We start from the raw sequence: 14,982 nt of genomic DNA on the forward strand, positions 1-14,982 counted from the left end.
CAATTGCTTGGCTCCCTTGAGTAACCAGGCACTTGAAAGTGAGCAAGGTCCAGAGCTCTGTGGACGCAAATATTGTATTACACCAGCACCCCGCCCCCAGCACCACCGCTTGCCCCACTTCAAGCCCATATACTTTACGCGGTTGGAGCCTGAGTTATGGAATGTCTAACGGGCAGGAGAGACCTGCGACTGTACATATCTGCGGCCTGGCGTATTCTCAACATTGAAATGTCTGGTCGAATCACTACAAGTATTTAGGTACTCAGGTAAGTCAGTGCAGTAGCACGACATGGAGACTTGAGGGAGCCGGACTCATCCGCTCATCTAATGTATCAGGTATAGGTACGATGCTCTTGGATGGCAGGAACTTCTCCACCAAATAGTCAAGTATTACTGATTCTTACCAAGACCCCGCAGCCCAAACCATGTTGCCATCGAGCCGACACGGCTTAGCTAACGCTTGGATAAGCTCAACCCCAATGATTTTTAATGTTGGTGCATGGCCGCAACACCTTGCATGCCCATGTCCACACCCAACTACAGCTCCTGAGAGGGTGGTCAATTGATTGGTAAACAACGGACATCTAAAACACCTCGGACATCAAGAAAATCTATCTAGGTACGTGGGTACCCAGGGGCCAAGGGGTTTTGGTGACCATTGCTAAGCATGTAGGCAATGACGAGACAGCTTATCAAAGTTCTTATTGAGTCAGACTCTTCAATGACCCGTGGAAATTCAAGGCCTGTCCTGTGAGGGCCGTGCTGTCCTCAAAAATAGGGGCCGCACGCGTATATGTAGATTTCCATGTACTCAACCACTCCATGTCCCATCATTGATACATTTAATAGACGCCCAGCAAATAGTTACAAGCCCTGATTCTGTAACGGCAGCTCCTCGGGCTTTGGAAACAAACATTGCAGAAATGCCTGCCTACTTAAGTAGGTAGTTAGACTCCACTGTTTCATGACCTATTGTAGTGAACCGGAGGGAGAACTCTTCCCCCAACGGCCGTTACCAATGTTCAACTGGGAGTAGCGAAACGGACACACCGTACAGCAGTGCAAGAGGCAAGTAGTAGATCAAACCCTGATTGTCCTCCTGCCTCCCCTTTCACTCTCAAAATCCCCTCAACAAAACCGCGTCATTTGGTTCATCAATGTTGTCCTGCTCCCGACCGGAATCTAAAATGTACGCTGGGGTTAGTATGGAAGAGTACAAAAAGGGGGTATGGTGGCTAAAAACACTATATTTCCATTGAACTGACTGCCATGTGTATAGATATATACTCTATAATTCCGAATGCCGTTTTACCCAGGGACAAAAACCGTGCAACGTACAGCGAACAGAAGTAGATGCCTTCGGAATTGCCGTCCACGTGAACAGCAAAGCGAGACATCCATTCATTAATATGTTTTCCCGCTAAGAAAAGTTGCTTGCCAACGTTGAAAAGTGCCGAACTAGAAAATCTCAGAGCAATAAAGAACAGGGCGGCAAAAAAATATCCAAAACGCCACGCAACTGTCATCATTCGTTAAGACCCAGCATCACCTACTATCTTATCATAATACATTCTCGTCTCGAGATTCTTCGTTCAGTGGCTGGATTACAATCGCCGGGAGCCTGGATATCCGCAGGCTAGGTAACTGAGGTGCGCCGCCAACCCCCCTTGCTGTACGTAGCGGAGACGGTGTTCTCCCTTCTCGTGGACTTGGATGAGCAGGTTCTGTTGATGTCTGTTCAGTCTGCGGCATATGCTCATTTGGTCCAGAATAATCCGGTGGCGGCCCATTCAACGGGGTCATCGGTCCTGCCACTTCCCTGGCATCATCTTCGATAGACACAACCTCATACCCTGGAGGGGGGTTTGGTTCCACTCCCAAGTCATCTTGCACATGCTCCGGGCTGGACCCAGCTGCGGGCTCTCCGCTCAGCAATCCTGGTGTAGTAGATCCTGAATTCGCCCGTGTCCTGGATGGCTCCGGGATAAATTCACTATCAACACTAACCAAAGAGCTGACGCTTTGTTCTCGGCGATGCAGTCCCAATGATGAACCAACCTCAGATCGGGCTGAGATTGCGATGCTGGCAGCATCAGAAAGCAGACCAATACGCTCACTTTCGTTGCTACTCGCCCTGATCCGAGTCCCGTCGTGTCGCGCAACGCCCAAATCTGCGTATGAAACGCTGGAAACAGATCTCTGTCGCTGGTCTTGTATACGACTAACTTCTTGGCGGAGTTCGTCAAGGTTGCTGTTGTTGCTAGCAGCGCGAGATCGTGCCCTAGCATCGGCCAAAGTATTATTGTCACCTCGCTGTCGAGCGTCGCGGCGTTGTCGCCTCAGCTCATCACGCTGCGCAATCTGTTCTCGTCTAGCAATTCGTATTTGATATATTGCTTCCATTTCCTCTTCTCGTAAGGATTCCTCCTCCTCAGCGGTAGGGAGGTCGACAATTACGTCAACACCATCTCTATCACCTTCTCTCCCGAGAACCTGCTCATTATTCCCAGCAGTAGCACGGTATGCGGGTAATGTCATCACAGAACGAACAGAGGTGTTCCGGTCAACCGAAGCCCCGGTTCGGTTCGCCCGTGTCGCTCTGCTCCCCGATTGTCGTGAATCTCGTTGAAGGGTATTGACATGGTTGGCAGACACTGCCGTTGGTTCGAGCTGATGAATCTGTGCTTCGCCATCGAGATTCTCACCAGAAGTTTGCTCATATCTTCTATGACCAACTCGCTTGCGCCTGAACACGTGAAGGACTGGCCATCGCCCGCCTGATCCCGCATCTTGATCGTCTGGCCGGCGACGACGTGCTCTAAAAAAAGCGACAAGGAGGACCGCTATGAAGGCAAATAACGCAATGACGACAAAAATAATCTGTGGGGTGTCTTTTGTTAGACAGCAGGACTTGAATTTCTAGTATGAACAAAATAACATACAATAAATGTCAAATTTTTGGTGTTAAGGTCTCGGCGACGTAGCTGCCCGGTGGGTTCGGTCACGATGTGTGAAGTGGAAGTTCGCGGAAGAGGTGGATGTGGGAGACGCATGTTTTCCCAATTGTTACCGTATAGAGAAATGACTACATGACTTGGCATATAACAAGGCTAAAACGGGGAATAATTCCAGAATAGACTATTTCAAGTGTGGTTTCCTCGGCGGCCGATCGATATGTTCTTCAATGGCTTGGCCCGGCTAGATCACGGAGCTTAGGCCAGACGGTGGCCGAAGAGTTGTATCCGTTGAGCAAACTCGAGACAGACGCACAACAAGTACGTACAGCTCGGAGCTTGGGTCGCACTACAAACTGTTAAAGGCGGCGCTCGGTGACTGGTTATTGCTTGAAACGGTGAAGACAAAAGAACGTCGTAGGACCTAGTAAACCTGTTGGCTCGTATCGCAAAAAGCTCCTCAGGCAATGTCATCCACCATTGTAGTCAGCCGCCATGGCGACCTCAGCCACCACCATTTTAGCTGTCCAGCCAATAGGGGAATGAGAATGGCTGGCCGAAGGTCAAGGTTGGAACAGCCACAATGACGTTCAAACAACCAGTTTCCACCTTGAGGCAGATAACAGGTGAATGTGGGGACCTCAGCTGTCTAGTCTCGGGAGGGGTACGTAGTGACTACTAGTATTCACACACAAAAGTACTTGCCCTAGGTATTTTTGGTGTACCATGAGCTACATGGCCCAAACGCCAACGGCAGCCAACCCTTCGCGGCCACAAGAATAGTCAAGGAAACAACAGATAAGTTTATTCAGAGAAAACAGCCATTTGGAGGTGATTAGTCCAAATGAATATCGGCACAGTGCTGCAGAGTGGCCAGGCTTACAAGCGCTATATATCTTTCCAGTTAAATGACATTTAGTGTGGCTGGCTGTCCACGGTTAAAGGCTCTGGCATCGGCAGGAACTGAGATGCAGACACACGCCCTTGAATAGGATGGTGATAATGGGTCAATGGAAAGGTACATACTATAACTATTAGGTGCATCAGACCGTTCAGTCATCAGTCAAACACGAGCTTAGTATTATACAACACCGACGCCATCCGGTCACCAGGGAAGAAAGGTCAACGCCAAGAGAGAGAGAGAGCCGAGTTGTACGTGGGAACGACTCGTCAGAACTTCCCCACGGGTAGGGCACCCCTAGCACAACCTTCGATCCAAAAAAAAAAAAAAAATCATTAGGTTCTATGCTCCTAATCGCCTATGAATTTCTCAACATGTTGGAAGACAGCACATATTGAAATCCCCATGCGCCTCACCTGCCCACGCAGAGTGCTGGGGATCTCAGCAGCGTCGAACGTAGAGCTCCTCCACAGTCTAGCCAAACTTCTTCTCAAACTTCTTCAGCATGCCAGAAACGCCTCTCTCTAGGCGTCCCGCATTCTCTTCTAGCCTTCCTCGTGTTTCTGTTTTAGGTTGATATTGATGTGGCTTGTTCATGCCAAATTCGATCTCGGTTGGCCGATATAGTTGTTGATGTATGGAATAATCCTGACCATCTTGCCGCAAGGTACTCTGATGGCTGTATGTATAGTTAGAGAAACCTCCGGGAGGAGCGACAGTGCCGTGCCCAGGGATTTGGGTCGACGGTTGGGGAGGAGGTGGCGGTGGTATAAAGCCCGGAGACCCTGGGGGTCCTGAAAAGGCCGATCCTGAATTCGCAGGCATTGTTGCGGCTCTTTGTGTACCTGGTTGATTAGGAGGCCCGGCAAATTGAAGTGGCAAACTAGAAGTGTTGCTGATATTTGGCGGCAGCCCAGGACTGGCCATTCCGAGTGAAAGTTGTGACTGCGGAGGAAACCCTGGCGTGAACGGTTGTTTTTGATAATCGTGAGCAACGGCCACTGCCAATGGGTTTAACGGATCTTCATCAGGTGGTGGTGTTTTTTCACGATGTCTTATCGTCTCTGGTGCAGCCGGTGCGGCAGGATTATACGCCATCGGGGCGAAACTGGCTGGCGGCGGCGGAGGAGGAGGAAGCGGATTCACTAGTATGTCAAGCGAAGCTGCCGGAGCCGGATCAACTGTGGGTTCTTGAGATACAATCTCCGATGATGAAGAAGTAGTATTTCCGTACTGCGGGTCTGAAACAGCTACTTTCTCGAGCTTCTGGACAACTGAACTCATTCCTATAGTTTGTTGATGGCAGGGTTCGTCCAAAACCTCCACTTGGACGGACGGCAAGACTCTTCTCACACCATTGACGAATCTAAGGGCATCACTTTGGGTCCAAAAGTAAATATCGAGTGAATGTAACTTATAATGGTACTTTTTGTCATTTCTCGGATCGTAGGTTGGGAGATGCCATTCATTGTGATCCACAGAATCGGCCACAATAAGAGACACAGCACAGTGTTGCTTGTAAGAGTATCTCACACGGGTTTGGTCAAGAACTGCATAATGTCATCATTAGCTTGATCTGTTCAAATCTAGTTTTTAGGGCCGGTGAGGTCCTCACACCCGTCAAAAGCATCCTGCTCATCAGTCCCTGGCTGATTCGCTATCTCTATGCGGCACCTTCTGTCGTGCGCATTTTCAAAAAGGTACACATATGAACCTTTGTCAAAACGATGATGCCTCGGCCTGGCATTTTCAGGTTCATAGAAGTAATGTATGTCTCCAAATCTAACGAAACCCAAATTTTCTGATCAGAAATTTGCTCATGGACCATCCAGAAAACCGGATAGATCGACTCACAGTGTAGCTACGTTCTCCTCGCCGGCTCGCGCTGCCATTTTTCGTGTGAAAACTTTGACCAAATGAGATCTGGTTAAAAGGCCACGAGCCCCAGAAGCTCTCAGAATGACATCGAGCTCAATGGTATTAAAGACGGAGGGTTGCGGGGAAAGTCAAGCCATCCTGCAGTAGGTCAGCCTTTTGTACTGCCAGGCCCCAGGTGCCACTCCCGGCCCTTCGCACGCGCTGATGGAGCCATGGCGGTCAACGTCGTCTGTAATGGCTTTGATCGCATGAACGTACTCCGTACTTGCTTGTACAGGATATGCAGTGACCCTTGAATGGCGTTTTCCTCAGCGCTTAATTGTCCCTATTTGAGCCTGTAGCAGCCAATAAGAGGACCATATTGAGGCGATGGCAGATGTGATACTCCACCAAAAAGGTCGTGCAGAGTAGTGTCATAAGTGGGCCACCCAGGTGTCGTAGCACTAGTGGAGACTAACAAATATAAGCAATCACGTGCCTTCGCGTTTCGCGTCGCAACAGCTCTCACGCTCACATTGACGGATAAGCTTCAGATCATCGCAGTCTCTCCGTTCATTCTGGCCTTGATACTCTGTTCTTCCTCTAGGATTTGTTCCTTGTGATGAATAGGGGTGGTACTATATCAGCCAATCCCCTTAATCTGCGCCTGGTGCTTTCCCAAAGAGTCAAGTCACTCCCAGGATGGCTGCGAGCAATAGTCCTCAACTTTGCGCAGATGCTGCGGCATACCCCGTGGAATCAGATGGGACATCGAAGACCCTCAAATATCATCTACTTGGCCCTTCATTGACCAAAGCTGGCCAAGAGAAAGTGGACCAAAGTAAAGTAGGATTGCGACTTCGTCCCCTTCCTGTCCCTCACCTTCATACATACTCTTATACCAACCGGTGACGCAGGTATCAGAAATTATTTACAATGCCTCCAGAGGCTCAAAATTCTTTAACCGGGAGGAGGTTAGAGACCAAGTTTTAACAAAAAAGATTGAACAAATTCTTGCAAGAAAACGTCAGCTTGAACAGGCGGACCTCACCCAGGAACTCCGAAATGCGGACCGCGTTATTCATGAGTTCGAACTGTCAAGAGACCTTACCCAACATATTGTTCACATTGACTGCGATGCCTTCTATGCAGCCGTAGAACAATTAGAACGTCCTGAGCTCAAAGACGTACCGTTTGCTGTTGGCGGAGGTGTGTTAACGACGTGCAACTATGTTGCAAGACAATTCGGGTGTCGATCTGGCATGGCTGGTTTTGTGGCGAAAAAACTGTGCCCTTCTTTGATTCTGATTAAGCCAAGCTTTCCGAAATACACAGCTAAAGCCCAGGAGATTCGAGAGATTCTTGCAGATTACGACCCGCGGTTTGAAAGTGCAAGTATAGATGAAGCCTACCTCAACATAACCGAGTACTGCCACGACAAAGATGCCACTCCGGCTGAAGTCATTGAGCAAATGAGACGAGAAATCTACCAAAAAACAGATATAACAGTGTCAGCCGGCATTGCCGCAAACACAAAACTTGCGAAGATCTGCTCAAACATGAACAAACCGAATGGCCAGTACGTGCTACCGTCCGATCGTACATCCATCATGGCATTCATGAGAGACTTGCCAACCAGGAAAGTAAATGGTATTGGTCGCGTGCTTGAACGTGAGCTTTTGGAGCTCGGTGTGAGAACCTGCGGTGATATATACGATCAAAGGAAATATCTCAACATGTTGTTTGGGGACAAAACTTTCGAGTTTCTGATCGGCTGCTACCTTGGACTTGGCCGTACGAAGATACAACCTGCCGAGGAATACGAGCGAAAGAGCATCGGAACGGAGAGCACGTTTCGAGAGTTGTCGGATTCTGTGAAATTAAGGGAGAAGTTGCGATGGACAGCCGAGGAACTAGAGAAAGATATGGAAAGAGCTCATTGCAAAGGCCGAACTCTCTGCTTGAAGATAAAACTACATACGTTCGAAGTCTTTACGCGACAGGTTGTAATGCCGCGGGCCATATGCTCTGCTGATGAGCTGTACAACTTTTCTTTACCGATTCTCACAAAGCTCGAGCAAGAGATACCAGCTATGAAACTTAGACTAATGGGATTGCGATGTACGCATCTTGTGAGCACCAAAAAGCCAGACACAATGGCTTTCTTTGGTCTCAGAAGAAAGGAAATGACTCGTACGGGAGACCAGTGTCAGCCCAACCAGAATTTAGAGAGCCAAATAACATACGACAAGACCGAAGTATTGGAAAGCCTACCCGCTGAAGATTACATCCCAAGCGTGGCGTCTGGTCAATTATGCAATTATCAAAGCTTTGAGAGCTCCAAACTTGGCAGACATGGTAAGGAGGTTGTACCTAATCCCAACAAACATGGGCTGGATAGAAGAGAAGAGTGGTGGGACTGCCCTATTTGCTTTCGGCCACAAGAGGCTAATGAAAAGACGTTTAACAACCACATTGACCTTTGTTTATCGCGGAAGACGATACGAGACGCAGTTCAGTGTCAGATACCAATGAAGGCAGTGGCGGTTCAGCCTGAATTGAAGCGGCTGTCTCTGAACAAGAAGAAGGAAAAGGTTCTTCCAGGAGATCCAAAGCAGAAAAGGCTTTCGTTTGGATGAGTATACACGGCACGCATGTGTAATGATACTCATTCGTGACACATTACCTTGGCCCTAGTACTACATGTTCCACTTGCCACTTTAAGGGCTCGAATCAACCACATAGACAGAGTTGTATGATTATGATTGTGCCTGTGATCACAATCGAATAGAACACATGGAAAAAGAGAGCCTACATTCAGTGAGGCTATTGATGAACAAACACATATCTTCATGACTAATTCGACAGTCCACGCTTAGATATTCCAAATAACCCCTGCTGATGAGCTCGATGAACAACGACTACAATTCCTCGTGGCCCTGTACATCATCTGTTGTCAGCCATGAACGTTTTAGGGGCTTCAGTAGCTTTGAGCACGACTATGATTACCTTTTCGCCAGCTTTATCGGCTTCTTTGTTCTCTTTTGCTTCGTCTTTTCCTGTCTCTTTCTCCGGGGGGGCGACACCATCAATTCCAACTAATTCGGTTTCAAAGACTACACGGCATATGTCAACATGAGCAGCGCCAAAACTTTGAGCATGACACAGCAGGGTCAACGTACTTAGAGTGGCGCCTGGGGGAATGGGGCCGATACCACGGTCGCCATAGGCAAGCTCGGAGGGGATGGTCAATGTTCTTGCAGATGTTAACTAGAAGCAGTGCACAGAGTCACGAATGTTGAGACAGACCTCTTTTCTCCAATACACATGTCAAGAAGGCCTTTGTCCCATCTAATCCATCCTTTCGTTAGCTCTATCATACAAGACCGGAGACATCAGGGCATCGAACCCTGCAATGACTTGTCCAGCCCCTAACGTAAACTGGAGCGGCTGGCCTCTGTCATAACCTTTTCGAGTAAATACAATTAGCACCATTTCACGGTATAAATGCACAAGTTGCAAAGAATGGAACGTACTAGCATCAAATTTTTTTCCCGAGTCCCCCAGTGTGCCCTTGTAATGCATGGCGACCTTGTCGCCTTTTTGAGTTTTGCGGTCACACTGGACTGAGTGTGTCACGTCAATCTTAAGGTCATCCGCAGCACCAAGGCCAACCGCGGAGGCGGCGAGAACGGACAAGAATGTAATAGACTTCATCTTCAGGCGCTGTAAAATTAATTTGGGCAGGTGAGTGGGTAGAAGCTTCGGTAATGGGCACACCGGTTTGCAACGGAAGAAAGGAGACGGGTCGACTGCTCCGTACCTGAGTCGAGGATGTTGCAAGGTGTGCGCACGCGTTCTGAAGTGAATTGACAGAAGTGACAACGTGGCTGGGTCGGGCAGGTAAGCGGGCGGGAGGGGGCCTGTGGACCAGTCACAGGTCACAGTTGAAGCCTGTTACGGAGTAATACACATGTTCACAGGTCATACCAATTGGCCGGTACAGACTGGTAGCTTGGTTGCCTGGTCAAGTAGCATTTATGCATCAATGTTCCACCAGGCCACATGGGCTCGGGAGTCAGAGGCACGACAGTGAATGCCACAGAGCTACGTCGCACGTTCGCGATTAAAACACTTCGCAAAGTACGGAGTACCTAGGTGCCTATCGCAGCACGTAGAAGTCTAAGTAGCTGGATACTTCAGGTATTTCCTCTATACTAATTCTTTTGACCAGACTTTCAAGCGCACGTATTTTTTAATGTCAGAACATTGAAGTCACTGAGAACAAAGCCTGTCGCTAGAGGCTCAGGTACACTGTACCAGACAATACTTCAAGAGGGAACATTGAATCGCCTGATGACAATGTTTAGATGGCTGCACAGCGCATGAGATGTTGGCACTTGGACCTTCCAAATTTCTACTAGAGCATGGATTCCCCAAAACACAAACCCTTGAGCACCTGGGCACCCAATGTAGAAATATGCAATCACGGATGCGTCCCCATTGGTAGCACACATATGTATATCAAGGCATCCAGGTATTATATCTGTGTTGATTCGTCTCTACTCGAGTTGGCCCGCCCCTTGGCAGCTACTTCTGCTTCCCTGCCCCCGTAATAGGCATGTTATACTACGACAAAAGACATTGCCGGAGAAGGCACTCGCGGAGACGCGAAGTAAGTATCGACGTCTTAAACGGGTACCTAAGATAAGTACCGAGTGTTTGGCAAAAGTATCGTGTTTTGACAACAAGAGCGCAAGTTGGGACCGGATGTTTGTGCAGCTTTCGCAGACTTGGTGCCCAATGGTACCTGCGTCAGACCCCAAGAGGTGCGCGGCAAATGGCAGCCCATCAGGCAAATCACAGCTTCAAGGCACAGCCACATGCACTCTAGAGTTTGGTGTGTCTCTGACGTGCCCTATCGTATCTTGCTCCCCTCAATCGTTGGCTCCATCTCGTAGCTCTACAGGAACCACTGCAGGTCCGTACGCTGAAGATACTGTGGGTTGGTCGCCGCCTGCATACACGCATAATCGATCGATGCTAGTCTCAGTGTCAGTGTCAGTCGGACCAGACATTATAAGTCTGGGAAGAAATAAAGCCACAGAGGGCCGACTCTTGTTTTGCGTCCATGGCCTCCCAATGCAGAGCCAAGCCCGCCCCCTTTTTGAATTGCATGTGAGGCTCGCAGCAGAGGCAGCCCGCCTGACAACAATAGTACATACGTCCGACTCGTTTGGCAAGACAAGGCACATCAGAGTTCAGCCGCGGCCTTACATCTCACACATCTCACCAGGGGTGAGCACAAAGTGTTATTGAGGCAATGCCTTAGCATCCTGCGACAGGGGTGTGTACCAACTTCCCAGCTTTCGGTGATGCCTGGGAGAAGGGCTGTGGGCGAATCAGTCAGATTCACCTCCAAACCCCGAGGCTGCTGGTACCTATTAACGTGTCTTACCTCGTGCGGGCTGTTGGCGGATGTTGTAGCACTCGCGAAACGTTAGCCACGGTGCGCATCAACGCGTTCATCAGACAGCTCGACGGTGCTGGTTTCCAAACTTGGTGAGATGTGAGGGCAGCAGCAAGGCACAGTTGATGGCTAATGGCACCCTTCTGTGGCTCAGACTCGGCCATTTTGCGCATTTCGCATTTCTATTTTCCATTGTCCCAACTCCCTCTCGTGGTCACCTCTGCGCTCACCACTGTTGTGCTAGGGAGTGGAACAATATGTACCGGACCAGACCTACTCAGAGTGTACAGAGGAGCTCAAGTGCTGTCCGGTGCCACCAGATCAGACACTCCACCAGACACTTCCTGCCATCGGCCAGGTCTGAGCCAGGCCATCATGTTCGCCTTGCCGACCCGGCGCCATATCCATGCTCACGTCCTAGGACGTTTTTTTTTTTTTTCTCGATAAAACCGGACTTTTTTTTTTTGGCTTGGCTTGGCGACATTCCCGCTTCCGCCGTGTTGCTAGTACTCGTCGTGTTCCCTGCTCAAGCTCTTGGTTGGGCACGCGGCCAACTTTTGCCACTTCCGCCTCGTCTTCGCTTATGATGGAACAGAGAACAATACTTGCCGCTGTCTCCGTAGGCTATGCTTTTGTTACTATTGCAAATCGAGACGAGGCCAGCATGATCCTAGTATTCCTAGCCAACCAAGCCCATGTTACGCCTTACTCTTACTCTTGCCCTACAATTCTTTCACCGTGAATTTTGACGACGACTGTCTTCGTCATCACACTTGGGTTTTACTAGGGGTGCACCCCTTTGACTCATTCCCGCTCTTGAAGCCCCATCAGGAACATGCCCTGGCAAAGCTCGTATCAAACAAAGATGCTTGCCTCATTCTCAACTAGACAGTGCCACGGTCGAGCCCGCAGGCCACCGGCTTCTCCTTTGCTGGCCGACCCTATCTCAGTCTCCATGCATACATATCCGGTATACATATATATCAGCGTCTTCCCCTTCCATGTTCCAGTCATATCTCCATTGTTCCATACTCTAGTTTCATACCATCTCATACATTCTGAAGCCTCGTACACATAGAGCCACCTCACGGGCATTCAAGTAGTTGATCATCGCCTCTCTTGTCTATTTACACGCACCCCAACCAGCCCTGATTCTTCATTCAGACACATCAGCAGTTTCAAAAGCCAACGTCTTAAATGCCTGCTCCATACAAAGTTCAGGTACACCAATCAAGCCGGGCTGCCTCGGTCGGAAGCTCCTACTCTTATTCCAGCGAATCATACGCGAGTTCTATGGAAAGTTCGAGCTGTCGCTCGTTGTCTTCTGGCACCTACCGACAGCATGGAGGTGGTAAGTCCTCGTCTTACTCTTGGCACAATACTCAGGTTCAGACATCTGACAGATGTAAAACAGATAAGCATGCGATTCAAGTAAATACATCGTCGAATGGAACCAAGGTTGTCAATCACAACAGACCAGGACAAGAACACGGATCACCTAGCCCCGGCTACGGTAACCCCCATCGCCGATCGTGATAGTTGCCTGGTGTTAGAGTGGTCGTGAATTGCGACTTTTCGTTCAACATTGCTTTTCCCCTTCCATCTCTTTCCTTTCTTTCTTTCTTTCTTTCTTTGAAATTCTGGTGAATATTGTTTATTGTATATTAGAAACGGCGCGCGGATGGAACTTTGTGGCTGGCATCTTTGCTTTGGACTCGGGAGGCATGGAGTTTTTGTCTTGGACTTGATTTACTGGTGAGCATAACGGATAGAAGAAAACTAAAACCATGTATCGAGTTTAAAATAAGGGATAATAAAGACCACGAGGTCTTCTCAATATTAGCGGCAGTGGAGTTACTCCCCTCGACCCAATCAGTACAGTTAGCCAGCACACACTTCTCAGGTTTACCCATTGTTTTTTTAGAGATAGACGTCAAACATCCCTCGACGCTGCACGTTGCAAGGCAGCACTCGCTTCTCAATACTTACTTGGCAGTTGAAGAATATGCATCGCACCCCAGTTAGCTGCAACAAACATGCCCATTGCATCATGAAGGACTGAAACGAGATGCCACAGCTGAATATTCACCAGAATACGGCAGTCAATGAAAAACAAATACGGTTAAGAAGTCACCATGTCCTGTGCACCGTTGACTTGCCCTCTCTTCTTGTCCAGGCCGCATATCAGTGTAATGTCCTTGGAGCATTATCGGGTACTGGCCGATCTGAACGAAGGCATGTCCCACAGGTTACAGAAGGCGTAGGCAACGTACGCGCCACATCGACCAGAGAAGAGACCAGGCTGTACCTTCCTGCTGTCAGAATCACAACACAATATTAATTTTTTGTCTCAATTTTCCCGCCGCCCCTCCACCCTTCTAATCGCAGATTCAGTATTCCACGGAGTATGAGGCCATATGATTAAGCGCCACCCTCACGCTTCGCGTACTCGTCTTCAATTGCTTCCTCATATTGTTGGTCCGCAGTTCGTGGATCTTCATGCAAGACACCGCCTTTAACCAGGGCTTCTGGACTCGGGCGGTGAGAAATCTTGTCATTGAGTTTGTCCTCGAGCATACTTCTTTCCAGCTGAGACTCGCGTTAGTTGCTGGTGTGCCGGGACAGCCATGCGACTTTTGTATGGGCATATACCTCTTTCTGGTGTGCGAGAAGGCCTGGTGCGGCAGACGATGCCGGTAGGATGTTCTCTGCCCAATGATAATTATCAGTAAGTTCTGTTCACCTGTAGAGTTGAGTACGATAGTGAAACTCAGTTTAGATACTGCTCAGGCGTAGACATAACCCACTTTCTACGAGCTCCGCACGATTAGGTCGGTGCATCAGGTGATTCTCGAGCGAGTTCTTTCTGGCTGCATCTGGTCTAATAGGTGAAATTGGAGTCTCGTCGACCCGCTGGGATTGCTGTTCTACGGCTGCAGGCTCAGACATATTGTAAATACTCGGCTTGAGCAGAATGGTCGTATATTTGTCGTCGTCTGGTGTTAAGACGTTGGTCAGACGTTGGTCTGAAAAGGCTTTGGTAGCTCCTCCTTGTGACGTAAAGCGGGGAACTGAGGACACTCAGCTACCAGAATTTGGGTGGATGGTGCGGAGGACGAAGGAATCTTGGAGGGGCCAAGTGGGCAGTGGAAGGCTTTAAGTATTGCAGTTTACAATGCCACTGAGGCCAAGTGCTCTGTTAAGATGTGGCAGCCAATTACTATCCAATTTCCTACGGAGTAGAACCTCAACCGTTCTAGGGTTTATACGTACTGTTGCATACAAGTAATCACAACCTCCATCAACGCTCCATACGTTTACGTCCACGGCTTCCGGGCCGGGTTGGGAGCAGTGCTTGTATTGAACAACAACTCTCATGAGCTGTCTTATCATAGCTGATGAGCCAGGAAACTGTCACCAGAACAAGGGCCCGCGCGCGTAAACGGGATGTACCCCGTACGGTGTGAATTTCACCAGACGCATTCATGGGGCAGCTAGGTGATTGATCCTGGGCCATAGAAGTTACCCCGCGGTCGAGGACGCCATGGAAACCTCGACATGCGCGCTTGGAGCCTCGTGCGCCAAGATGTGGAGAGCTTTGGGCCCAGCTGTTTTGGCAAGAGTTCGATGTTGCTGCAGGTAGAGGAGTGCTTTGCTACTTTGCACATTTTCGAACCAGATAAGGTACCTAGGTATGAAAGCCACGCTCGATCCATGTGCAATGTTCTTTTCCTCTGCTGTTCCCTTTTTCGAAGACCTGGCCGCAAGTGAAGGCGACGAATGCGTCAGCACGTACCATC

General features: G+C 49.1%; 5 protein-coding genes across 5 annotated transcripts; 1 reads left to right on the forward strand and 4 right to left on the reverse strand.

Annotated features, from left to right (window-relative positions):
- Nucleotides 1-1,560: 1,560 nt before the first annotated feature.
- On the reverse strand, nucleotides 1,561-3,053 carry MAA_00565 (uncharacterized protein; the record flags this gene model as incomplete). Its single annotated transcript, XM_007818563.1, has 2 exons — nucleotides 1,561-2,880; nucleotides 2,943-3,053. The coding sequence occupies 2 exons, from the start codon at nucleotides 3,051-3,053 to the stop codon at nucleotides 1,561-1,563; spliced, it is 1,431 nt and encodes a 476-aa protein (XP_007816754.1).
- Nucleotides 3,054-4,329: 1,276 nt separating this feature from the next.
- On the reverse strand, nucleotides 4,330-5,747 carry MAA_00564 (RNA recognition motif-containing protein; the record flags this gene model as incomplete). Its single annotated transcript, XM_007818562.2, has 3 exons — nucleotides 4,330-5,405; nucleotides 5,471-5,637; nucleotides 5,710-5,747. The coding sequence occupies 3 exons, from the start codon at nucleotides 5,745-5,747 to the stop codon at nucleotides 4,330-4,332; spliced, it is 1,281 nt and encodes a 426-aa protein (XP_007816753.2).
- A 667-nt stretch (nucleotides 5,748-6,414) lies between these two features.
- Nucleotides 6,415-8,351, forward strand: MAA_00563 (DNA-directed polymerase kappa; the record flags this gene model as incomplete). Its single annotated transcript, XM_007818561.1, has 2 exons — nucleotides 6,415-6,558; nucleotides 6,630-8,351. The coding sequence occupies 2 exons, from the start codon at nucleotides 6,415-6,417 to the stop codon at nucleotides 8,349-8,351; spliced, it is 1,866 nt and encodes a 621-aa protein (XP_007816752.1).
- A 307-nt stretch (nucleotides 8,352-8,658) lies between these two features.
- On the reverse strand, nucleotides 8,659-9,429 carry MAA_00562 (Peptidyl-prolyl cis-trans isomerase, FKBP-type; the record flags this gene model as incomplete). Its single annotated transcript, XM_007818560.2, has 5 exons — nucleotides 8,659-8,828; nucleotides 8,895-8,968; nucleotides 9,022-9,063; nucleotides 9,095-9,179; nucleotides 9,249-9,429. 5 exons carry the CDS (start codon nucleotides 9,427-9,429, stop codon nucleotides 8,659-8,661), a joined length of 552 nt encoding a protein of 183 aa, XP_007816751.2.
- Nucleotides 9,430-13,603: 4,174 nt separating this feature from the next.
- On the reverse strand, nucleotides 13,604-14,131 carry MAA_00561 (RPEL repeat protein; the record flags this gene model as incomplete). Its single annotated transcript, XM_007818559.1, has 3 exons — nucleotides 13,604-13,771; nucleotides 13,835-13,917; nucleotides 13,990-14,131. The coding sequence occupies 3 exons, from the start codon at nucleotides 14,129-14,131 to the stop codon at nucleotides 13,604-13,606; spliced, it is 393 nt and encodes a 130-aa protein (XP_007816750.1).
- Between the last annotated feature and the right edge of the window lie 851 nt (nucleotides 14,132-14,982).

Source organism: Metarhizium robertsii, assembly GCF_000187425.2.
Source record: "Metarhizium robertsii ARSEF 23 chromosome Unknown MAA_Scf_7, whole genome shotgun sequence".
NCBI classification, from domain to species: Eukaryota; Fungi; Ascomycota; class Sordariomycetes; order Hypocreales; family Clavicipitaceae; genus Metarhizium; species Metarhizium robertsii.